The sequence below is a fragment of the Nematostella vectensis genome, chromosome 1 (assembly GCF_932526225.1).
Source record: "Nematostella vectensis chromosome 1, jaNemVect1.1, whole genome shotgun sequence".
Lineage (NCBI taxonomy): Eukaryota > Metazoa > Cnidaria > Anthozoa > Actiniaria > Edwardsiidae > Nematostella > Nematostella vectensis.
Genome location: NC_064034.1, coordinates 10,855,933 through 10,882,256, shown reverse-complemented (window position 1 = coordinate 10,882,256; position 26,324 = coordinate 10,855,933). Strand labels below are relative to the sequence as shown.

The window sequence follows — 26,324 nt, the reverse complement described above, 5'->3', positions numbered from 1 at the left end:
AGTCACTCAGTGTCACGCACGCCTTCCCCACAACTAGTAGGGGCGTAGTCTGCTTAGCAGTCACTCAGTGTCACGCACGCCTACCCCACAACTAGTAGGGGCCTAGTCTGCTTAGCAGTCTCTCAGTGTCACGCACGCCTTCCTCACAACTAGTAGGGGCGTAGTCTGCTTAGCAGTCACTCAGTGTCACGCACGCCTTCCTCACAACTAGTAGGGGCGTAGTCTGCTTAGCAGTCACTCAGTGTCACGCACGCCTTCCTCACAACTAGTAGGGGCGTAGTCTGCTTAGCAGTCACTCAGTGTCACGCAAGCCTTCCACACAACTAGTAGGGGCGTAGTCTGCTTAGCAGTCACTCAGTGTCACGCACGCCTTCCTCACAACTACTAGGGGCGTAGTCTGCTTAGCAGTCACTCAGTGTCACGCACGCCTTCCTCACAACTAGTAGGGGCGTAGTCTGCTTAGCAGTCTTTCAGTGTCACGCACGCCTTCCTCACAACTAGTAGGGGCGTAGTGAGAAAACGTCGCCTATAAATTTAAGAACAACCGTAAATGTAAGAACACATCGCCAATAAATGTAATAAACAGTCAACCATAAATGTAAGAACACATCGCCCATTAATGTAATAAACCATATTAACCATAAATGTAAGAAAACGTCGCCCAGTTTCAACGATAGTTAGTAACAGAGAGATAAATTTCTATTGCTGTGCTGATGCTTTATTGTTCTTTTTTTATCTGTTCGGAAGTCTACGGAATTCACGTAAATCCAGGTCTGCGGTATTCTTACATTTATGGGTGTTATTACATTTATGGGTGATAAACTCCCGTCTTTATTATCACGTCGATTTGCTTAGAAAAATATTCTAGATTTTTTGAACTACTTGTCCTTCATTCATGACCATTATATATTCGAGAAAAATATTCTTCATTGACGATTCCGCAGACTTTACCTCCCGGGTTTTATTTAAATGGACTAGACTTTGATTGACAATCCGTCAAATGTCAGCCGATCGCTGGTTAAACGCTTCACACGGAAGGAACTTCAAACATTACGTACTTGGCTTCCTCCAAGCTAGTCTCTCTCTTTAGTTGGATATATCACCGTGATGTTAGTGACGAAGTGCATCAAACTTTGCTTTGTTATCTCTCTGGTAACAAACACGGTAAGTGAATGATTGTGAAATATCTGGTTTCTTTTTAGGGAACTGAATCATGGGTCTAAGACGGCCTGATGCTTTCTTAGGATCAGTAAAAGGGTCTTGGGGTGCCTGATTTACGTTTAACGGTTGAAAAATATGCGTCTCTATGGTTGTAACGTTTAACAGTGAAAAACAGGCGTTTTTGCGGTTGCAATGTTTAACGGTTGAAAAATATGCGTCTCTACGGTTGTAACGTGTAAACGGTTAAAAAAATGTGCGTCTCTACAGGTTGTAACGTTTGACAGTTGAAAAAGGCGTTTTACGTTTACGGTTAATTTTTGTGCATCTTTATTACGGTTAGCGATTAACGGCCATTTTGAGACCCTTTAGTTTAGCAGGCTGCGATAGTGTAACTTTTGTTTGAACAAGAGAATGCAGTTTGTCGAGAAAGTTGCTTATTTTACAGGGTGGTAAAGGGGGGTATGGATCACGTTTCACAAACCCGAAAAATGGCTTTTTCACGTTTCGCGGACCGAAAGATGGCCTTTTCACATTTCACGTTTTTAAAAACCGTAATATCGCGTCCAAAACTCGCAAATACAGTAATATCACGTCCAGTAATCGTCAATACAGTAGAGCCGCGACTAAAATCCAAAACACTTGTATTTACTGCATGCGACAATACAAATCTATCTATTTTCGGATGGTCACATGATTCTCCGTTCAACACACTCAAAAACTTGAGCTAAATCTCGGTTCACGGAGACTTGAAATTTCTAAATCACGTTTCACGAGGAGAGTTAAATCACGTTTCACGGACGTCGAAATGGACGATTTTACGTTTCTCGTAGAGTGAAAAATGGTTAAATCTTTCTCACGAAAAAGCCCTTTACCACCCTGTTTTTAAAGGTACAATATCGTACAATATCTAATATCCCAATATTAGAAATGTTACATTCTAAGATCCCATTCCCACGGGGCAGTGTTTAGGATGGTATGGTAGACATTAAGATATCAACCATTTTTGACAATGCTGTTGGAATAGGAACAGGAGCTTGTGTTTCCTCTTTTACCCCTATCTTCTTAGGATCGTTTTTTAACGACATTGATAAAATGTTAGAAAAGAGACTTTAAATCCTTTTTTTTTATAGATTTTAGGCCAACGCGGAAGTATTGAGAAATTAGATCTTGCCAGACTGTTCGGTGAAACTTTTGACGCAGGCGATGGTGAGTGACATGCTGAGTGACAGATGTCAATCAAAGCTGTCTTCTTTGTGAATATTCAATGATGACAATGACAGTCCTACCAAAAATGATAAAAAACATGTGATCAAAAGATACAGCTAGACGAGATTATGATATCACCAGTACGGTATGTAAGTTCAGGCCTGCAGCCAGGGGGGGGGGGGGGGGGGGGGGCTCATGGGGTTCGGCGAACCCCTTCCCCACCCCCCACCAGGCTCGAATGTCCGCTTAGAGCAAACAAACAAAAAAAATATATAAGGTTTGGCTGGATATACCGTGCACATCAATATGTCTTTAAAATGACTGAAGTATTGATTGCCTAATGTAATAAGGCGGGGGGAGGGGTATACCGGAAATTTGATCTGCTGAAATGGAAAAACGAACCACCCCGCTCAAATCATTGCTACGGGCCTGAAGTTATGCTAAGCATTGTATTTGTGTGGCTGAACCAAAAGGAATGGAATGTTAAACAATGTAGAAAATTCTATTGATTAAAATTTTGTTTGAACTGTAGTAAAAAAACCGTTTTTTTTTAGACCTAGACGTTATATCAATTACACCAAAGCGATTACACCGAAGGTCGATCCATTCTTCGCGAACCCTTCACGAATTCCGAGCCTTTGGAAAATATTTTGAGCTATCACTTAAACCCAAAGAAGACGTCGCTTCATCAAAGCTAGTTCTTATGCGAAAAAGACCTGGTGACGTATGGTTCAAAGAATTAAACACTTCTCCGGGCAGGTTTTTACAAGGTCACGTGACGACTGAGCCGTCATCCCACGTGGCGTTGCGGGAGCTGAGACCAAACGAACTGGTACGGCTTCGAAATGTGGTATTGATTGAATATTTGTATTCCTAGGGAAATGTGTTAATGTGAACGCGTATATTTTATTAAAGAGCGGTGTCATTATAAGCGACGGTCACGAGTACAAGATCGAGCCTGTGCCTCACCACATCAGACGTAAAATGGACCTGGAAGGGCACGGACATCACGTGATCAGCAGAAAAAGCTTGCGCTCCAAAAGGTCCCTCGCGGAACCGATAAGAGGTATTATCTTAGATCACGCGGTTTTACAGATAGGAGAAAGCAAAAGTTAATGTGAGCGCATTTAATCAGTACTTTTATAAGGTCATTGATCACTCACACCATACACCCTTGCTTTTTTCTTATCATATCCTTGGTTGTTCCATCATACCCTTGGTTTTCCATCATACCCTTGGTTTTTCCATCACACCCTTGGTTTTTCCATCATACCCTTAGTTTTTTCCATCATACCCTTGGTTTTTTCATCATACCCTTGGTTTTTCCATAATAGACTTGGTTTTCCTATCATACTGTTGGTTTTTCCATCATACCCTTGGTTTTCCCATCACACCCTTGATTTTTCCATCATACCGTTAGTTTTTCCTAACATCCCCTTGGTTTTTCCATCATACCCTTGGTTTTTCCCATCATACCCTTGGTTTTTCCTATTATACCCTTGCTTTTCCCATCATACCCTTGGTTTTTTCCATCATACCTTTGGTTTTTCATATCATACCCTTGGTTTTTCCGTCATACCCTTGGTTTTTCCTATCATACCCTTTGATTTTCCATCATACCCTTGGTTTTTCCATCATACCCTTGGTTTTTCCATCATACCCTTGGTTTTCCATCACCATCATACCCTTGGTTTTCCAGGATTCACAGATTTCAATTAAGGTTGAAATGGAAAATTATGAATGCCTAGAGCACCAATGGTTAGGGTAAACAAGTCTTGTATCTTAATAACATTCAGTGAGGCTAAATTAAGTTTGTAGCGAGGGCCATGTAATGAATGAACACATTTTTAATACAAGAAGACATTATCATCGGCCAAACTTTGTTCCATTTTCCATTTTCTTATAGTCAATTGAGATAGGTGTCCACAATGTTTCTGTATTTCCCAGACAATACGGCGTCCTTTGAAAGGAAGCTCTCATCGCGCAAGAAGCGAGCTGTGCTTGAGACCAAATACATCGAAACCATGATCACGATGGATAAATCGGCCACGGATTACTATGGAAATAGAAGTATGGACTACGCACTGGCGGTTGCTAATATGGTACGCCCAGACTTTGTTTACTATTAAAGAAAAATGTGCGATCGTCATTGATACCATATTTTACACCATTCGTTTTTCCAGGCAAGCCGATTATTTGGTGATAGCACGGTTGGATTCCGACTAGTTTTGAGTCTAACAAAAGTCATTCTCATCGAAGATGACCTGGTAAGGGAAAGGTGGAAATCTTAGAATAACCACTATAAACGGAGATGACCTTTCTTAATAGGTTTGCAACCAGGCAAATGCCGGAATGGAAACAAATAACCATCGCTGCTGTGAGAAGTACAACCTGTGCCCAAATCATTAAAATCTAATTAAATACATAGACAAACTCATTTACTTTTCTATTTTCTTCTATATTTTCATATTCCAAAATCGTAAACAAAATCCTAAAACAAAAATCCTTATTATCACAGCCTGCACTGAATATAACGACAAACAAGATCGACTCAGCCGCTGATTACCTCAGCGTGTTCAGCAAATGGTCTCAGACAGTCAATACTCCGGCAGGAAATGCTGGACACTTTGATCATGCTGTCCTGCTTACGAGGTAGAGATCTGTTCAATGAATACAAGCAATGAGTGCAGTGTTTTAAGAACTCTTATTCAACCTTGTACTTTAACAGAGATATCTGTGGGATGAAGGAGTGTCAACTTGATGGTAAGTGTGCTTTGTGTAGATCCGCCGTTCTATTAGAAACTCACGTGTTCCGCTGCCTGTGAGAACATTCACGTGTTGCGTGTAGATGCGTGCTGTCTGTGAGTCACACGTGTTGCGTGTAGATGCGCGCTGTCTGTGAGTCACACACGTGTTGCGTGTAGATGCGCGCTGTCTGTGAGTCACACACGTGTTGCGTGTAGATGCGCGCTGTCTGTGAGTCGTTCGCATGCTGCGTGTAGATGCGCGCTGTCTGTGAGTAATTCACGTGCTGCGTGTACATGCGCTCTGTGTGTGAATCATTCACGTGTTGCGTGTAGATGCCCGCTCTCTGTGAGTTGCACACGTGTTGCGTGTAGATGCGTGCTGTCAGTGAATCATTCACGTGTTGCATGTAGATGCGCGCTGTCTGTGAGTCATTCACGTGTTGCGTGTAGATGCGCGCTGTCTGTGAGTCATTCACGTGTTGCGTGTAGGTCGCGCTGTCAATAAATCATTCACGTTTTGCGTGTAGGTGCGCGCTGTCTGTAAGTCGCTCACGTGTTGCGTGTAGTTGCGCGCTGTCTGTGAGTCCTTCACGTGTAGATGCACGCTGTCTGTGAGTCGTTCACGTGTAGATGCACGCTGTCTATTTTGTGTTGTGCATGTTTTTTGTTTTGTGTCTCCATTCGGTATCTGTGACCAGTAAAGAATGTGCCTACATCAGTATATAAAAAGTATCTGTTTAACGACTTCGTCTGTATGTCCAGGTCTCACATACTTCGGGTCACCCTGCAGCAACCGCTTAGGTGCAAGTATCAACAACGCTTATGGACTGGCGGCTGCATTCTCTGTTGTACACCACATGGCTCACAAGTGAGTTGCTATCCGCTTAAAGGAGGCCAATCACGCCGCCATTCTATGCTCCCGCTCAATGCCGAGTTACAGAAGGAATCCATTATCCCATCTGCTAATCCAAGCAAGTAACTGGGAAACTTTCAATCAAATATCATTATTAACGTATAAGGCTTAAATCGAGGATCGTTATTTTAACGTTTTCTTGCAAATTAACCGTTGTATTTTCAATTATAAACAATAACAAAGGAAAAGTTGATCGACATTCTTTAATAGATCTTCACACTAAAACAGCATTTTATTTGTCATTTTATATAGAATCATTGACTTCACGGAAAATCGGCTACAAACTCCCTGTGTTTTGACAATTTCGGCCTCCGGCCTCGGTCAGTATTTTTATAACCTCGGTCACGGTATTTGATTCGAATATAGATATGAACTCGAAAAAACATCCCCAGCCTTGCGCAAGACATATTCAAAAGCTCAGTCTATTTAAATTATTTTTTCCGTTAGCTTTGGCGTGGAGCATGATCATGGAGCATGCGCTAATGGACATATCATGAGCGCTGACCAGTCAACGGGCGCCACTGCATTTCAGTGGTCTTCTTGCAGCAGACAAGCACTAATTGAAATATTCAGGTATTTGAGGTTTTTCCAGGTTAGCCTAAACAGGTTCTTATTTAACGGGTACTATCTTAAATTTTTAGGCTACTTAAGTTCTTAAATGGCTGGAGCAAGTGATTGAGGAAGTGTCAATACCTGCCTGGTCACGTTAAATATGCGGTCAAGATCGCTTAAAATTTATTTACTCTCATGCTAAAAATATTGATTTTATGATACATGTTTACTGTTTGAGAAACCTGTTTCAAATTTAAGGCTACATGGGTTCTCATTTCAAAGAGGTCAAAATTGGTATTTTTAGACTAACAGGTTCTTAAATTCTAGGTTTTTATAAGCGGGTCAGTACCGTACTACATTACTCTGGCCGCCATATTGAAAAACTGACCAAGAACCTAACGCTGTAGATTATTACAAGTTTCCCGCGTGGTAGCCCACGACAGCCATTCATCATTTATATGGCATGGACTTCCCACCCCTCCCTCGCCAGTTCTAACTCGAAAGACATTGATTTTAATTCGTCTCTCTCAGTCGAGTCAATTGTTATGATGACCGGCCTCTCAATTCCACCGCTCTGCCCAGTCTCCCGCCAGGCTATACATTTGACGCGGACGAGCAGTGCAGGCTCGCGTATGGCTTGGAGTACCGACTTTGCCGTCAGGTAAATATGCGAATTATTAATTGATATCAAGGATTCTCTATAAGCCGACATATTATTGTGATTCAGCAAAAAAGCAAGTGTGTGAAAGGTTATCCATTTCTATCGGCTGATTTTAGGAGGCTTTTGCAATATTTTGATAGAATTTGGTAAATAAAGAATAAAACTTTTTTTTCGAGAGTTCTCTACATAGTTTTCAATATGTAATGAAAACAAAAACACAAAGATGTGGTACTCTCTTATGTATTTTTTTCCATCAGCTCATTCAAGCGAGTAATTGAAATACTTGAGGACAAAGAAACAGTCATTATCATGTTTTCCTGCAAATAAAACGTTAATAATTAATTATAAACAATAGCTTTTATCGCATTTTACTTAGTTTTCTTTACAAATTCGTATGCTTTAAAGGGAAGGGGGAACTTTTTCCGGCTGAATAGTGGGCATCGTCATATCTCTCACATTATTATCTTCATCTGCTCTCAGATGGCCCTCAACCTTTTGTTGAATTGTTTTCCTCTAGCAGAGTGAATATGATTCACTGGGCATTATGGGAAATGACGTGTTCGGTTGTAGCATCATTATATCTCTCCCTTTATCATCTTCATCTGCTCTCAGATGGCTCTAAACTTTTGTTGAATTGTTTGCCTTTAGCAGAGTGAATATGACTCACTGGGCATTATGGGTAATGACGAGTTCGGTTGTAGCATAATCATATCTCTCCCTTTATCATCTTCATCTGCTCTCAGATGGCTCTCAACCTTTTGTTAAATTGTTTGCCTCTAGCAGAGGTGTGACTCGCTGCTCTGCATAAAAGGCTCCAAGTGCATAAACCCACGTAACATACTTCCTGTCGACGGAACTCCATGTGGAAACCGGAAGGTACGGAATGTAGCGTAAATTGTACTTTTTGTAGCTGGTCCAAATACGCCCTGTGTGTTGACCTATATGTCTTTTAGTGGTGCATCAGCGGTATTTGCGTGAATATTGATGACAGCCTCCCTGTGGCCGTGGATGGTGCCTGGGGGGCCTGGGGAGATTACAGCACGTGTTCCAGGACATGCGGAGGCGGAGTGCGACATCGATCAAGACGCTGCGAAAACCCCAAGTAAACACAATTTTTATGATATGATTAACGCTGGTTGCATGTGTGGCTGGAGACGGGTATAACTGGGAACAATTGTGGCAGTTCATGATTTTTATGGTGTGTTAGTTGATTTGACAAACGTGCGGTACGTATGCACAAATAAAGTTCCGATAGACTATGTGTTTCCAGTTTCCAGTTCATCTTAATTGTAAACAAGAACGAGAAACCAAACACGAGGAATCGAGGCTTCACAACATGAAAGCGAGGTTAAGTGAAGGCGAGGTTACATGAAAGCCAGGTTACATCTCTGCGTGTTTTAATAAAAATGACAATGCATTTCCAACGGCATAAACTTGTAGTCTGTGCGTAGAAACCTGTAAAGATTTTGAAAGTTTTTTGCTCAAAGTTATTTGGTAAAAATTCGACTTTACATAATATAGTGTAATCTATATGAGCATTATCAATCAAGTTTTATTCCGAGCAGAATGATTATTAAAATCAACCACAAAAAAATAATATAAATTTAAAGCGATCAAGGCGGAAGGCATTTTCAACATATGTAGTCAGTTTTTGACAGTTCAATGTCATAGTAAGTCAAAGCCAAATTAACAGGTACAAGTACCTTAACAGTGTGGTACGAATTCTTTATTCAGGCCAGCTAACGGAGGTCAAGACTGTCCCGGTTCCACCAAGGGGGAGTGGAGGATATGTAACTTGCAGGTAAGAGGTCTCACGGTGTTTGCTTTTGACCACACACACTATGACGTGATTTCATCACAGAATATAGCTTGTTCCCACCAGGAACTATCACGCGATTTCACCACATTTCCCTCGTAGTTTTCGGTAGATTATTTCACATTATTATTATTATTATTATTATTATTATTATTATTATTATTATTATTATTATTATTATTATTATTATTATTATTATTATTATTATTATTATTATTATTATTATTATTATTATTATTATTATTATTATTATTATTATTATTATTATTATTATTATTATTCGCACACCAGCACTAGCATTATGATAACCAGGCGCTACCCTGTAACTACCCCGTAAGTAAGAGCAAGACCCCTACTGATAACTACCCCGTAAGTAATAGCAAGACCCCGTACGGATAACTACCCCGTAAGTAATAGCAAACCCCGTACTGATAACTACCCTGTAAGCAATAGCAAGACCCCGTACTGATAACTACCCTGTAAGTAATAGCAAGACCCCGTACTGATAACTACCCTGTAAGTAATAGCAAGACCCCTTACTGATAACTACCCCGTAAGTAATAGCAAGACCCCGTACTGATAACTACCATGTAAGCAATAGCAAGACCCCGTACTGATAACTACCCTGTAAGCAATAGCAAGACCCCGTACTGATAACTACCCTGTAAGTAATAGCAAGACCTCGTACTGATAACTACCCCGTAAGTAATAGCAAGACCCCGTACTGATAACTACCCTGTAAGTAATAGCAAGACCCCGTACTGATAACTACCCTGTAAGTAATAGCAAACCCCGTACTGATAACTACCCTGTAAGTAATAGCAAGACCTCGTACTGATAACTACCCTGTAAGTAATAGCAAGACCTCGTACTGATAACTACCCTGTAAGTAATAGCAAGACCTCGTACTGATAACTACCCTGTAAGCAATAGCAAGACCCCGTACTGATAACTACCCCGTAAGTAATAGCAAGACCCCGTACTGATAACTACCCTGTAAGTAATAGCAAGACCCCGTACTGATAACTACCCTGTAAGTAATAGCAAGACCCCGTACTGATAACTACCCTGTAAGTAATAGCAAGACCCCGTACTGATAACTACCCTGTAAGTAATAGCAAGACCCCGTACTGATAACTACCCTATAAGTAATAGCAAGACCCCGTACTGATAACTACCCTGTAAGTAATAGCAAGACCCCGTACTGATAACTACCCTGTAAGTAATAGCAAGACCCCGTACTGATAACTACCCTGTAAGTAATAGCAAGACCCCTTACTGATAACTACCCTGTAAGTAATAGCAAACCCCGTACTGATAACAACCCTGTAAGTAATAGCAAGACCCCGTACTGATAACTACCCTGTAAGTAATAGCAAGACCCCGTACTGATAACTACCCTGTAAGTAATAGCAAACCCCGTACTGATAACTACCCTGTAAGTAATAGCAAGACCCCGTACTGATAACTACCCTGTAAGTAATAGCAAGACCCCGTACTGATAACTACCCCGTAAGTAATAGCAAACCCCGTACTGATAACTACCCATTAAGTAATAGCAAGACCCCGTACTGATAACTACCCCGTAAGTAATAGCAAGTCCCCGTACTGATAACTACCATGTAAGCAATAGCAAGACCCCGTACTGATAACTACCCTGTAAGTAATAGCAAGACCCCATACTGATAACTACCCTGTAAGTAATAGCAAGACCCCATACTGATAACTACCCTGTAAGTAATAGCAAGACCCCGTACTGATAACTACCCCGTAAGTAATAGCAAACCCCGTACTGATAACTACCCCGTAAGTAATAGCAAGACCCCGTACTGATAACTACCCTGTAAGTAATAGCAAGACCCCGTACTGATAACTACCCCGTACGTAATAGCAAACCCCGTACTGATAACTACCCCGTAAGTAATAGCAAGACCCCGTACTGATAACTAACCTGTAAGTACAGCAATAGCAAGACCCCGTACTGATAACTACCCTGTAAGCAATAGCAAGACCCCGTACTGATAACTACCCTGTAAGCAATAGCAAGACCCCGTACTGATAACTACCCTGAAAGTAATAGCAAGACCCCGTACTGATAACTACCCTGTAAGCAATAGCAAGACCCCATACTGATAACTACCCCGTAAGCAATAGCAAGACCCCGTACTGATAACTACCCTGTAAGTAATAGCAAGACCCCGTACTGATAACTACCCTGTAAGTAATAGCAAGACCCCGTACTGATAACTACCCTGTAAGCAATAGCAAGACCCCGTACTGATAACTACCCTGTAAGTAATAGCAAGACCCCGTACTGATAACTACCATGTAAGTAATAGCAAGACCCCGTACTGATAACTACCCTGAAAGTAATAACAAGACCCCGTACTGATAACTACCCTGTAAGTAATAGCAAGACCCCGTACTGATAACTACCCTGTAAGCAATAGCAAGACCCCGTACTGATAACTACCCTGTAAGCAATAGCAAGACCCCGTACTGATAACTACCCTGTAAGTAATAGCAAGACCCCGTACTGATAACTACCCTGTAAGTAATAGCAAGACCCCTTACTGATAACTACCCTGTAAGTAATAGCAAACCCCGTACTGATAACAACCCTGTAAGTAATAGCAAGACCCCGTACTGATAACTACCCTGTAAGTAATAGCAAGACCCCGTACTGATAACTACCCTGTAAGTAATAGCAAACCCCGTACTGATAACTACCCTGTAAGTAATAGCAAGACCCCGTACTGATAACTACCCTGTAAGTAATAGCAAGACCCCGTACTGATAACTACCCCGTAAGTAATAGCAAACCCCGTACTGATAACTACCCATTAAGTAATAGCAAGACCCCGTACTGATAACTACCCCGTAAGTAATAGCAAGTCCCCGTACTGATAACTACCATGTAAGCAATAGCAAGACCCCGTACTGATAACTACCCTGTAAGTAATAGCAAGACCCCATACTGATAACTACCCTGTAAGTAATAGCAAGACCCCATACTGATAACTACCCTGTAAGTAATAGCAAGACCCCGTACTGATAACTACCCCGTAAGTAATAGCAAACCCCGTACTGATAACTACCCCGTAAGTAATAGCAAGACCCCGTACTGATAACTACCCTGTAAGTAATAGCAAGACCCCGTACTGATAACTACCCCGTACGTAATAGCAAACCCCGTACTGATAACTACCCCGTAAGTAATAGCAAGACCCCGTACTGATAACTAACCTGTAAGTACAGCAATAGCAAGACCCCGTACTGATAACTACCCTGTAAGCAATAGCAAGACCCCGTACTGATAACTACCCTGTAAGCAATAGCAAGACCCCGTACTGATAACTACCCTGAAAGTAATAGCATGACCCCGTACTGATAACTACCCTGTAAGCAATAGCAAGACCCCATACTGATAACTACCCCGTAAGCAATAGCAAGACCCCGTACTGATAACTACCCTGTAAGTAATAGCAAGACCCCGTACTGATAACTACCCTGTAAGTAATAGCAAGACCCCGTACTGATAACTACCCTGTAAGCAATAGCAAGACCCCGTACTGATAACTACCCTGTAAGTAATAGCAAGACCCCGTACTGATAACTACCATGTAAGTAATAGCAAGACCCCGTACTGATAACTACCCTGAAAGTAATAACAAGACCCCGTACTGATAACTACCCTGTAAGTAATAGCAAGACCCCGTACTGATAACTACCCTGTAAGCAATAGCAAGACCCCGTACTGATAACTACCCTGTAAGCAATAGCAAGACCCCGTACTGATAACTACCCTGTAAGTAATAGCAAGACCCCGTACTGATAACTACCCTGTAAGTAATAGCAAGACCCCGTACTGATAACTACCCTGTAAGTAATAGCAAGACCCCGTACTGATAACTACCCTGTAAGCAATAGCAAGACCCCGTACTGATAACTACCCTGTAAGCAATAGCAAGACCCCGTACTGATAACTACCCTGTAAGTAATAGCAAGACCCCGTACTGATAACTACCCTGTAAGTAATAGCAAGACCCCGTACTGATAACTACCCTGTAAGTAATAGCAAGACCCCGTACTGATAACTACCCTTTAAGTAATAGCAAGACCCCGTACTGATAACTACCCTGTAAGTAATAGCAAACCCCGTACTGATAACTACCCTGTAAGTAATAGCAAGACCCCGTACTGATAACTACCCTGTAAGTAATAGCAAGACCCCGTACTGATAACTACCCTGTAAGCAATAGCAAGACCTCGTACTGATAACTACCCCGTAAGTAATAGCAAGACCCCGTACTGATAACTACCCTGTAAGTAATAGCAAACCCCGTACTGATAACTACCCTGTAAGTAATAGCAAGACCCCGTACTGATAACTACCCCGTAAGTAATAGCAAGACCCCGTACTGATAACTACCATGTAAGTAATAGCAAGACCCCGTACTGATAACTACCCTGTAAGCAATAGCAAGACCCCGTACTGATAACTACCATGTAAGTAATAGCAAACCCCGTACTGATAACTACCCTGTAAGTAATAGCAAGACCCCGTACTGATAACTACCCCGTAAGTAATAGCAAGACCCCGTACTGATAACTACCCTGTAAGTAATAGCAAGACCCCGTACTGATAACTACCCTGTAAGCAATAGCAAGACCCCGTACTGATAACTACCATGTAAGTAATAGCAAGACCCCGTACTGATAACTACCCTGTAAGTAATAGCAAGACCCCGTACTGATAACTACCCTGTAAGTAATAGCAAGACCCCGTACTGATAACTACCCTGTAAGCAATAGCAAGACCCCGTACTTATAACTACCCTGTAAGTAATAGCAAGACCCCGTACTGATAACTACCCTGTAAGCAATAGCAAGACCCCGTACTGATAACTACCATGTAAGCAATAGCAAGACCCCGTACTGATAACTACCCTGTAAGTAATAGCAAGACCCCATTCTGATAACTACCCTGTAAGTAATAGCAAGACCCCATACTGATAACTACCCTGTAAGTAATAGCAAGACCCCGTACTGATAACTACCCTGTAAGCAATAGCAAGACCCCGTACTGATAACTACCCTGTAAGCAATAGCAAGACCCCGTACTGATAACTACCCTGTAAGTAATAGCAAGACCCCGTACTGATAACTACCCTGTAAGTAATAGCAAGACCCCGTACTGATAACTACCCTGTAAGTAATAGCAAGACCCCGTACTGATAACAACCCTGTAAGTAATAGCAAGACCCCGTACTGATAACTACCCTGTAAGTAATAGCAAGACCCCGTACTGATAACTACCCTGTAAGTAATAGCAAGACCTCGTACTGATAACTACCCCGTAAGTAATAGCAAGACCCCGTACTGATAACTACCCTGTAAGTAATAGCAAGACCTCGTACTGATAACTACCCTGGTAAGTAATAGCAAGACCCCGTACTGATAACTACCCCGTAAGTAATAGCAAACCCCGTACTGATAACTACCCCGTAAGTAATAGCAAGACCCCGTACTGATAACTACCCTGTAAGTAATAGCAAGACCCCGTACTGATAACTACCCCGTACGTAATAGCAAACCCCGTACTGATAACTACCCCGTAAGTAATAGCAAGACCCCGTACTGATAACTAACCTGTAAGTACAGCAATAGCAAGACCCCGTACTGATAACTACCCTGTAAGCAATAGCAAGACCCCGTACTGATAACTACCCTGTAAGCAATAGCAAGACCCCGTACTGATAACTACCCTGAAAGTAATAGCATGACCCCGTACTGATAACTACCCTGTAAGCAATAGCAAGACCCCATACTGATAACTACCCCGTAAGCAATAGCAAGACCCCGTACTGATAACTACCCTGTAAGTAATAGCAAGACCCCGTACTGATAACTACCCTGTAAGTAATAGCAAGACCCCGTACTGATAACTACCCTGTAAGCAATAGCAAGACCCCGTACTGATAACTACCCTGTAAGTAATAGCAAGACCCCGTACTGATAACTACCATGTAAGTAATAGCAAGACCCCGTACTGATAACTACCCTGAAAGTAATAACAAGACCCCGTACTGATAACTACCCTGTAAGTAATAGCAAGACCCCGTACTGATAACTACCCTGTAAGCAATAGCAAGACCCCGTACTGATAACTACCCTGTAAGCAATAGCAAGACCCCGTACTGATAACTACCCTGTAAGTAATAGCAAGACCCCGTACTGATAACTACCCTGTAAGTAATAGCAAGACCCCGTACTGATAACTACCCTGTAAGTAATAGCAAGACCCCGTACTGATAACTACCCTGTAAGCAATAGCAAGACCCCGTACTGATAACTACCCTGTAAGCAATAGCAAGACCCCGTACTGATAACTACCCTGTAAGTAATAGCAAGACCCCGTACTGATAACTACCCTGTAAGTAATAGCAAGACCCCGTACTGATAACTACCCTGTAAGTAATAGCAAGACCCCGTACTGATAACTACCCTTTAAGTAATAGCAAGACCCCGTACTGATAACTACCCTGTAAGTAATAGCAAACCCCGTACTGATAACTACCCTGTAAGTAATAGCAAGACCCCGTACTGATAACTACCCTGTAAGTAATAGCAAGACCCCGTACTGATAACTACCCTGTAAGCAATAGCAAGACCTCGTACTGATAACTACCCCGTAAGTAATAGCAAGACCCCGTACTGATAACTACCCTGTAAGTAATAGCAAACCCCGTACTGATAACTACCCTGTAAGTAATAGCAAGACCCCGTACTGATAACTACCCCGTAAGTAATAGCAAGACCCCGTACTGATAACTACCATGTAAGTAATAGCAAGACCCCGTACTGATAACTACCCTGTAAGCAATAGCAAGACCCCGTACTGATAACTACCATGTAAGTAATAGCAAACCCCGTACTGATAACTACCCTGTAAGTAATAGCAAGACCCCGTACTGATAACTACCCCGTAAGTAATAGCAAGACCCCGTACTGATAACTACCCTGTAAGTAATAGCAAGACCCCGTACTGATAACTACCCTGTAAGCAATAGCAAGACCCCGTACTGATAACTACCATGTAAGTAATAGCAAGACCCCGTACTGATAACTACCCTGTAAGTAATAGCAAGACCCCGTACTGATAACTACCCTGTAAGTAATAGCAAGACCCCGTACTGATAACTACCCTGTAAGCAATAGCAAGACCCCGTACTTATAACTACCCTGTAAGTAATAGCAAGACCCCGTACTGATAACTACCCTGTAAGCAATAGCAAGACCCCGTACTGATAACTACCATGTAAGCAATAGCAAGACCCCGTACTGATAACTACCCTGTAAGTAATAGCAAGACCCCATTCTGATAACTACCCTGTAAGTAATAGCAAGACCCCATACTGATAACTACCCTGTAAGTAATAGCAAGACCCCGTACTGATAACTACCCTGTAAGCAATAGCAAGACCCCGTACTGATAACTACCCTGTAAGCAATAGCAAGACCCCGTACTGATAACTACCCTGTAAGTAATAGCAAGACCCCGTACTGATAACTACCCTGTAAGTAATAGCAAGACCCCGTACTGATAACTACCCTGTAAGTAATAGCAAGACCCCGTACTGATAACAACCCTGTAAGTAATAGCAAGACCCCGTACTGATAACTACCCTGTAAGTAATAGCAAGACCCCGTACTGATAACTACCCTGTAAGTAATAGGAAGACCTCGTACTGATAACTACCCCGTAAGTAATAGCAAGACCCCGTACTGATAACTACCCTGTAAGTAATAGCAAGACCTCGTACTGATAACTACCCTGGTAAGTAATAGCAAGACCTCGTACTGATAACTACCCTGTAAGTAATAGCAAGACCCCGTACTGATAACTACCCTGTAAGCAATAGCAAGACCCCGTACTGATAACTACCCTGTAAGCAATAGCAAGACCCCGTACTGATAACTACCCTGTAAGCAATAGCAAGACCCCGTACTGATAACTACCCTGTAAGTAATAGCAAGACCCCGTACTGATAACTACCCTGTAAGTAATAGCAAACCCCGTACTGATAACTACCCTGTAAGTACAGCAATAGCAAGACCCCGTACTGATAACTACCCTGTAAGTAATAGCAAGACCCCGTACTGATAACTACCCTGTAAGTAATAGCAAGACCCCGTACTGATAACTACCCCGTAAGTAATAGCAAGACCCCGTACTGATAACTACCCTGTAAGTAATAGCAAGACCCCGTACTGATAACTACCCTGTAAGTAATAGCAAGACCCCGTACTGATAACTACCCTGTAAGTAATAGCAAGACCCCGTACTGATAACTACCCTGTAAGTACAGCAATAGCAAGACCCCGTAAAGGGCTTAATATAGCAATCAATCTACATTATGCATTCGTCATTTTGCCTTCAGGATTGTTCTCCAGGGAGCGAAGACTACAGAACAACGCAATGCAAGACCATCAATTCGACCTATGATGGATACAACGCCAGTAAGCTATACTGAATAATCACACAATGTGTACATACCAATCAACTTCACCTATGATCGATACAATACCAGTATTGAATACTTAATCACACAATCCGTTCATACCAATCAACTTCTATGATTAAACTATGATAGATACAATGTCAAAAATTAAAATTTTGAGTAATTTTATTTTGTAGCCGCTGACCGCTGTGAGCTGTGGTGTCGTGCAGGCTCGTCTTACCCTATTAGAGAGGGTCACGTGTCTGACGGGACAAAATACGACGAGACAGATCCTGACATACAGGATATATGTATTGAAGGAAAACGAGTGGTAGGGTTTGCCTTGTACTAGTTAGTACCCATTCCTTTACTTGCATCCATCCCCCTCGCCACACACACCTCCCTCGTCCCTAATGCTTTTCTTAATGAACGCCAGCAGGAAGGAATATAAAAATGTCAATGTGAGTTTAACAATTATTTCAGGGAGCGAGTATGTGAAAATGAAAATATATGTGAAATGCTTAAATGAGCAAGAAACGAGATCTAAAATTTGTGGCTACTTTTACTGTTTTTTATAGAGTGTTGGATGCGACAACGTTATCGCCTCTGGGGGAATATTGGACAGATGTCGTGAGTGCCTTGGCAATGGCAATAAATGTGTCCGAAAAGAGGCGAGATATACAGAACTGTGGAACCGATACGGTAGGTGTCTTTTAATTTATTTTTTTTTACTCCTATTTCTGGATATAGAGATCACTTGGTTCAAATCCCAGTTATATTTATTCACATACGTCGTCGAGCTCTATATATCCTATTGCAGGCGCTAGGCTTCCATTCCTTATGGGTCCTAACATGTATTTTTAATACAAGGTCCGTGGAATGCTCGACAAATGATGACCCTTCCTGTAGGAACAGTGAACGCCATGATAACCGAAGATAATGCAACCAACAATTTTGTCAGTAAGTGTGATTGTGCCTAGAAAAGATATTTTTTTAAATATCTCCTTGGAGTCAAAGGTGGCCAAATTGTTTGCTCTTTCGCGTATGGAACCTTCTCACTTTTGCTGCGTTGAGTTCCATTATCGGCCGAGATATGGCGAATTTTCTCTCCCTCTTTCGAACAGTGACTTATTTTAACGTATGTGAATTTATTACTTGAAGCTTGTGATCCACAACCGCAAAGTATTCCTTTTTAAATTCCTAAAAGTTAGTTAAAAACCCGCGAAGCGCTAAGAACCTGGATAAAAAATAAATAAACACTAAAGAAACTCTGGTGGGTATAGGTCTTTTCTGGGATCACTCATTATGTTATGCCATTATGTTACGCCATACCTGTTAGGCCGCCATGCCTGTAACGCCATACCTGTTACGCCATACCTGTTACGCCATACCTATTACGTTATACCTGTTACGCCATACCTATTACGTTATGCCTGTTACGCCATACCTGTTACGCCATACCTGTTACGTCATACCTGTTACGTCATACCTGTTACGCCATGCCTGTTACGCCATACCTGTTACGCCATACCTATTACGCCATACCTGTTACGTCATGCCTGTTACGCCATACCTGTTACGCCATACCTGTTACGTCATGCCTGTTACGCCATACCTGTTACGTCATGCCTGTTACATCATATTACAATAATTTTAGTAGAATATAGTCTATGAATGTGTATTTGCGCTAACATTGAGCGAGAAAGTTTTTTTTCTTGTCAGATCTGAAACTTGCCTCAGCCGCTGCATCGGACGACCCTTTTGTGTTTGGAGAATTTCCGCTGACCTTAAGAGTCAAGGTGGCGGGCACTATCGCTAGTTACGAAAACCCGGTAATCAACTACGCCGAGAAAATGTTTATTCAAGGCCCTACGAATGCCGAGCTGGTACTCTTGGTGAGTATGCGAGCCGTGAAGATTCTAGATTGTCTTTGTCTGTGCATTATGTCGTTTCTTAATTTTGTCCTTGCCTTCTACTTTTCTCGTAGATTTCGGGTAATTGTTGGTGCTTTTTTATCTCTTTTAGTTTATCTACGCCAATGAAGCAAATGTCGGGTACACCATCACATACTACGCTCCCGGTCAACCAAACGTAACCTCGCTCATCTGGAAAAATGTGAAAAGCGGCATCTGCAGTAAAACATGCGCAGGAGGTATAGTATGTGGGATGATCCGAAAAAGTGGACCTAATTTTTCTGGGGAGGGGAATATGGGGGGGAAGAGGGAGGAGATTTTCTGATAAAAATCTGACCTCCCACAAAAGAACAAAGCAATTCTTTTATGCCTTCGCAGTATCACAAAGGGACATTTATTGTCAGAATTGGCTACAAAAAGGTCTGACCTATGGATTGATAATATACCATAGTGATCTAGCTTATGCTTTATAGTTTTTTTTCTAAAGTACGTCTATTGAGAACCGAAAATTGCCTTTCGGCCGCTGTGTGTGTGTGTGTGTTGGGGGGGGGGGGGGGGGGGAAGGGGGTTCGCACCCTCTGCCCCCCCCCCCTCCTGGGTACGGGCCTGTGTTAGCATAGGAAGCTGCTCTGAACCTGATCGGATCCGTACGATAGATAGATAAAATAAAGAAGGGCACACTTTTCGTGCAGATGCTCGTTGCCCATATTCGTCTTCCTTTCAGCACCCTTGTGTTTCGTTGGTAGGAACCCAGCCCCACACAGTGACGTGCATCAGGGAAGACGACGGTTCTCAGATCAGTAGTATACATTGCAATCAAGACACCAGGCCCCCAGGTTACGGTCCGTGCAATACACAGGCCTGCCCTGCAAAGTAAGTCATATCGCTTTGAAACATGACTAGGTGTCAGGCCTAGGACTTCGCATTTTGTCAAACCCAGGCCTGTACAACGTTACTTGCTTTGAAACCTAAAGAAATAATCGGGGACAGGACTACGGCGCCGTGTAACACAGGCCTGTCCGGTAAAGTATCTCTTAAAGCCGGCGTGTCAAGCAAAGTAAGTCTATAACACTAAGGTATGCCAGGGTAAGAAGACTTTGGCTATGACACATGTCACACTAAGGTATGCAGGAAAAGAAGACTTGTGGCTATGACTCGTGATATCACTAAGGTATGCCAGGGAAAGAAGAATTTGGCTATGACACATGTGACATTATAGCCAAGTTCGTTGTTGCGCGACCTCCCAGAATTGAAAATTCCTTTGTTCGTTTGGGAATAGCGCGTAGTCAATCAAACCAAACAATTAAAACCAGACAAACCGCCCCCAAAGCTTGTTTCTGACTACGCGCTATTCCCAAACGAGACAAGGATTTTGGATTCGCCGAGGTCGCGCAAAAACGAATTTTGCTGTAAGGTATGCCAAGGTAAGAAGACATTGGATATGACACATGTGACACTAAGGTATGCCAGGGAAAGTAGATGTACGGCTATGACACATGCAACACTAAGGTATGTCAGATAAGTGACTCTTCTCTATGTCGACGTTGTAGGTGGGAGATACACCCATGGGGTCCCTGTTCACGGAGATGTGGCGGAGGGAATCGGTCGCGGGAGGTACTCTGCGTACAGCAAGTCACGCAACAATCGAATGTCACGGTGGACGAGAGCTTCTGTAACGCAACTAAGAAACCAACAACATCATCAACATGTAACGTGGTGGATTGTGGGCCGAGTTGGGAAATAGGAGATTGGTCGCAGGTGAGTTCTTTTAACAATCGCCTTTGCTGAGTTAGTCTAAGTTAACTCAAAGAGGCGAATACTGATCCTCCCCTTCGAATGTTATACAGTCCGTCATGATCAAATGCATCGCTGTATACCTAGTCACAATGCGTCGTGACTTCCAGTAGAACTTTGTGGCCATCTCTCTTATCCAAGGTCTGCCTTGCGATAGACATTTTTTTGTACTATGCTTTTAACAGTGTAGTGACCTAGGACATTACCGAGGCTTAACTCAAGAAAAAAAGATTTGATGGTTATCAAGTACATGATAATAGTTTCTGAACGACGGAACGTTTTCCTAAATGTAAAATATTTGCTCCAACGTATCTGTTCTACCACGCAGTCTTACATATTGCTAGCAGGAGATAGTGTTAAACACAAAAGCCCACTGCTTCAGGTTGCCGTCCGTCGTTAGAAACGTGTTTGCTTATAAGTTTCCAAATTGTTCGGTTGACGAGATGAATTTGGTTGTTTTGTCTGCTTCTTAGTGTACTGGAAATCCTGGGCAGCAGGGAAACACAAGCAGGAAAGTGGAGTGCCGAAACAGATTCGCGAATGGAAGCATTTCTGTTCTCGATGACGAAACGTGCCTTGAGTTCTCAACCAAGATACCAGATAGATGGAAGAGCTGTTTAATAGCTGAAACCCGTAAGTAACGTAATCCATCCATTACCCTGTAATTGGTCGCAAAGCAGTTGCTCTGCATTACACACCATTATGTGTTTTACCCACGCGCATTCCTGGGTAATATGCGCCTAGCTCTGTTGTACCTTCCGCGCCAGTATTACCAGTGTTCCAGTTATTAGCTTTTTGGCTAAAACCTCTCAAAATTTTAAAATTCTAAATTGGATCTCATTTCAGCTCCTGGTCCCCCCTATGACATCTCGGTTTCATTTGAGAATGAAACTTACCACGTGACATGGAGAACACCGATTGAGACAAATGGGAGAATCGATGGATATAAGGTATGTTCAACACTCACAGCCCTCTCTCGGGTAGTAGGCAAGGGCGTGGTGGAGGTGATCGGGATTTGCTATCCATTCACCCATACCATTATCCATTTAATTTTACCTCACCGTCACTCTCTCGAGGAAGATGGGCGAGGGAGGTGCTGAGGTGGTAGGTCTTTGGTATTCGGGAATGCCCATTAGTGAAGCTGGGTTTAGGTGGTATCCGAAATAGGCTATTCGCAAGGCAAGGGTTAACTTTAAGAGCCCTCGTTAGTCACACCTTTGGTATGCTTTAATTCGCTCTTGTACCTGTTTTTTTGTGAACATAGATTATTAGTAAATATCTCCTTAGGCTCTTTCGTATAAACTATTCGAATTAACAACGGCCATCTGATCGATCTTTAGGTGTTCTTTGAGCTCAGGAACTTGACAGAATTGCTGAAGAACACGATCGTTGAGACAGAGGGGAGTGAGACCTCGCTTGATGTTCCTCTCTCGAGTCTGTTCGGTGATAAATCTTACTTAGTGCGAGTTGCCGCCAGGACAAGTAAAGGTTACGGGAACTATAGCGATGACGATCAGGTCGTAAAGACGCCAATTAAAGGTATGAAGAGAGTCTTTTGCCAGTCGCCATCCTTCTCAAGTACAACCACGCAAGCAGTGACACTATTGGTGTTGCAATTAAAAAAGTTATTTTGACGCAACTGATCTTGTCGACCTGATCTTACCGCAGAACCGCCGATGGAGACATCTCCATCAAAAAAGGTTTCTGAAGGACAAACAACCGCTCGAATTGAAATTCCCAAATTCTCAGATGTCAATGGTCCCGTCAAGTGAGTGAAACTGCGTAGTGCGAAATATATAAATCATGAATTATCTTTCATTAGTGCGATTTCAGTCAGTGCACAGCAACGTACCGCCCGGGAGGGGAAGGGGAGTTGCGCAGGAGGGGGAGGGGGGGGGGGGGAGTTGCCAAAAAAGTTGGTTATTTCTTTTAAAAAAGGATTTGTCAAATGCTATCCCTCTCTCATATGATACCTATAGCTGCGCAATACCCTCAGCAAATCCTGGGTACCCGCAACTATTGATTAGAATTCGCTACAATAAAACGGAATGTAAAAAAATAATAACACAAAACACATGGCATGAAAAGTTACACAAAACGACAGCTTGCGTGTTTTGCTTATTCTAGGTACTACCAGGTTTTTAATGCCGTCTATCTCCGATACGCTCTAACTACAGCCTCAAACCCGCAAAATGTCAATTCCTCAGAACTTGTGAGCTACTGCGAAGCTCACAAATCATACGTCCCGAAAGCGTACCTAGTTTTCGCATTCAAAGCGAGCGAGTACCCGAAATACAAGATATTTACCTTGGGGACAGGACAGGGGACGAAATGCGATAGAAAGAGACGAGGGATCAGTGAATTGGAGTACTACAACGGACCACTGCAGCCAAAGATCGAGTATCAGCCGTTTATACGGTGCTACAACAGCGAGGTGTGTAGACATTTGCGAATTCCCTCTTGCTATCTGTACATATCGGTACGGCTTAGACTATACAAGGGCACAAAACGGATCTGTTCCACAAAATATGTTTCACAGCCCGTTTTTTGCTGGCTGGGAAGATCTTAGAACTTTCGGTTGCTGTGAAAAATATCGTCTCGAATGGTTCTGCTTGCAAATTTGTGGAGCCGAACTACGGGCGCTGGGGCGGATGCTTGGGGAAAAAATCGTCCCTACAGGTTATACGGGCAATTATTCATGTGCTAAAATTCCTAACCACTGCTGGCTGGTAAAAATAAAAAAATCAAATGGTCCCTTCTGGGAAAAAGGAAGAGATATTTTTTCCCAGCAACTTTAAAATGGATATTTTTGGCATCAGAACATATTCAAACGACGAAATATGCCATTTGAATGTTTCGGGAGGGGGGCTCCCGGTCTGCACTTGACTAAAGCGACTCTTTGAGAGCGACTAGGAGCAAGTCGGTGTGTTACTGATCATAGAGAACTTTACCAAGGACGACGTAGAAAGCCTTCAATTATCTTTTTTCCACACTAAAGGTTGGTTCTCATTAGGATGCAAAAGCAAGCGCAAACGCAAGCAAACACAACTCAGAATTGGTTGAACACCAGCAGTTGCGTTGTCATGCGCCTGTTCTTGTTTCAGTGAGAATCGTGAAATTAAGTGTTGTGCCTGCGCTTGCTTAAGCTATTCAGCTAAGTTATTAAGATGACAAGAGTTTGTCATTATCCGTTTTATTTTCTCCCTTCGCCGTCCTTGTTGCTAAAATACCTATATCTTGACGAACAATATTTTTTTAAGATCGATATTACCGGTGACGTCTTCGCAATTAATTGCTTGTTACAACTGAAACTAAGAAAACAGGCTGTGTTTACACTTTGCATTTATTTCAGACAAAATACTCCCAGTATTCCTACGACAGCTTCAAGGTGTCAGGTAAATGTTATACATGAGGTTAAGAATCAACGTCGGAAAAATTCTTTGGAAGATGGCTTAAATGATCAACGTCTTGACCACTAATGGCGGTTTACCACACAGGTTCTCCACCAGTTCCTACGCCTTGGTGGAATAACATCCCTCTCTTGGTTGGAACAGGCGCGGGGTCCGTAATCCTGATTGTCATGTGGGGAGTCGTGGTGTGCAAAGTGCGCGAAATAAGGTACATTATGTCCACTGCTGTCTTATAAAATCTACTAAAAGACGCGTGACTGGGTGTTCGCGCATGGGGCGCGTACCATCCTTCGGCCACTGTAAAGGACCTATAAAAGGTCTCTTTCTATACATACGCGCAGGGAGGAAGGATCTTGTCTTATTAGAGACTTTTGAAAAGTCGGCGATACTCCTATAAGAAAAGTCCCCTCCTCCCTTCCTCAATTCCTGGTTATGCGTGTGCGTTATGGGGTAAAATCAAATCGAAACACTGCTAAATAGTGCGAAGGTCTAGTTCGCGACTGCGCGAAAAACTAAATAAATTACTATTGTTGTTATTGTTAAATTCAATAAGGAACCCATTACTGCTATGTGTCTGAAGCAAATTTCATCAGAATTCCCATATTTATCCTCTCTGGACTCCAATCAACACCTAGCACAACGGAGACTCCACATTTTATCGACAGCCCCTAGCGCCGCATGAATAGAAAGTGATTGCCTTATATAATAGTACCATATCATATCATATGTCTAATTTTTCTTTGGTCATTGCTAAGAAAATACAGCTGGAGAAAACTTTTTCCTTATACTGAAACAAAAATCATCTATTTTTGGGCAAAGGAAAGGTAGCTCGCCGCTCGAAGAAGGCGGGAATCGCGAATTCCTGTTTTTTTCCTGATGTAAACGCGATTTACCTCCTGCAAGTAGTATAATATTCATAATTGAAAAAAATACTGTTTTCGGGAGAATGTGAAATCGATTTTTTTTTCGAGGTCAAGAAGAACCGTTAGAGATGAAGAGAAAATCTCTAGAAATTCTACTGTGGAGCAAGCCCCAGAAGACCCTACTATTCGAGCAAAGATAAGAAGAGAAAGTCGCTGGGACAGCCGACATAAGATGCTCACAACTGGGATCTAGTGGGACCTAGAGCGATCACGTTATTTCTCTAAATAGTCACGTGACATGTTAACTCAGTCCCGCTCCCAACTCATAATTACTTGAGGAAAGTACGAAGTAATTATGTACAAATACAGGTTTTAACTCCTTTACCTGCTTGCTTAACTTGGAGCGACGCTCTGTTGTGTGAGCCTTCAAGGTCTTTCCGTGGTGAAGTATAATATAGAATCTAATGAATTTTAGAATGTTAATATGAATGTGTAGATTACCCCGACTTATCCTAAACGAAAAGCCTCTCCTATGCCTATCCCATCTATGCTAGGAGGGGCCTCGTCTGCAAGAGTCCTATGGCTATCCCATCTATGCTAGGAGAGGCCTCGTCTGCAAGAGTCCTATGGCTATCCTATCTATGCTAGGAGAGGCTTCGTCTGCAAGAGTCCTATGGCTATCCCATCTATGCTAGGAGAGGCCTCGTCTGCAGGAGGTTAACGGAATACAATGTAAATTTCATCATTCTTTTATCCTCCACAATGCGCTTGCGTTTGTCCTAGT

General features: G+C 42.4%; 1 protein-coding gene across 4 annotated transcripts; it reads left to right on the top strand.

Annotated features, from left to right (window-relative positions):
* Positions 1-1,020: 1,020 nt before the first annotated feature.
* Positions 1,021-26,136, top strand: LOC5505243 (A disintegrin and metalloproteinase with thrombospondin motifs 16). 4 transcript variants are annotated; one of them, XM_032373642.2, is made up of 30 exons: positions 1,021-1,164; positions 2,292-2,367; positions 2,922-3,199; positions 3,283-3,433; positions 4,315-4,469; positions 4,551-4,634; positions 4,886-5,019; positions 5,096-5,130; positions 5,877-5,982; positions 6,475-6,600; positions 7,111-7,240; positions 8,024-8,116; positions 8,194-8,342; positions 8,975-9,041; positions 17,501-17,579; positions 17,758-17,891; positions 18,139-18,262; positions 18,431-18,520; positions 19,283-19,455; positions 19,586-19,712; positions 20,220-20,346; positions 21,024-21,231; positions 21,741-21,900; positions 22,114-22,217; positions 22,608-22,806; positions 22,936-23,035; positions 23,395-23,701; positions 24,620-24,662; positions 24,765-24,885; positions 25,649-26,136. In XM_032373642.2, exons 1-30 carry the CDS (start codon positions 1,108-1,110, stop codon positions 25,791-25,793), a joined length of 3,882 nt encoding a protein of 1,293 aa, XP_032229533.2. In that variant the 5' UTR covers positions 1,021-1,107; the 3' UTR covers positions 25,794-26,136. The 4 variants fall into 4 exon arrangements, with proteins under 4 accessions (XP_032229533.2, XP_032229535.2, XP_032229534.2 ...); XM_032373644.2 differs by having other exon boundaries at positions 8,021-8,116; positions 25,658-26,136; XM_032373643.2 differs by having other exon boundaries at positions 8,021-8,116; positions 25,655-26,136.
* The last annotated feature ends 188 nt before the right edge of the window (positions 26,137-26,324 follow it).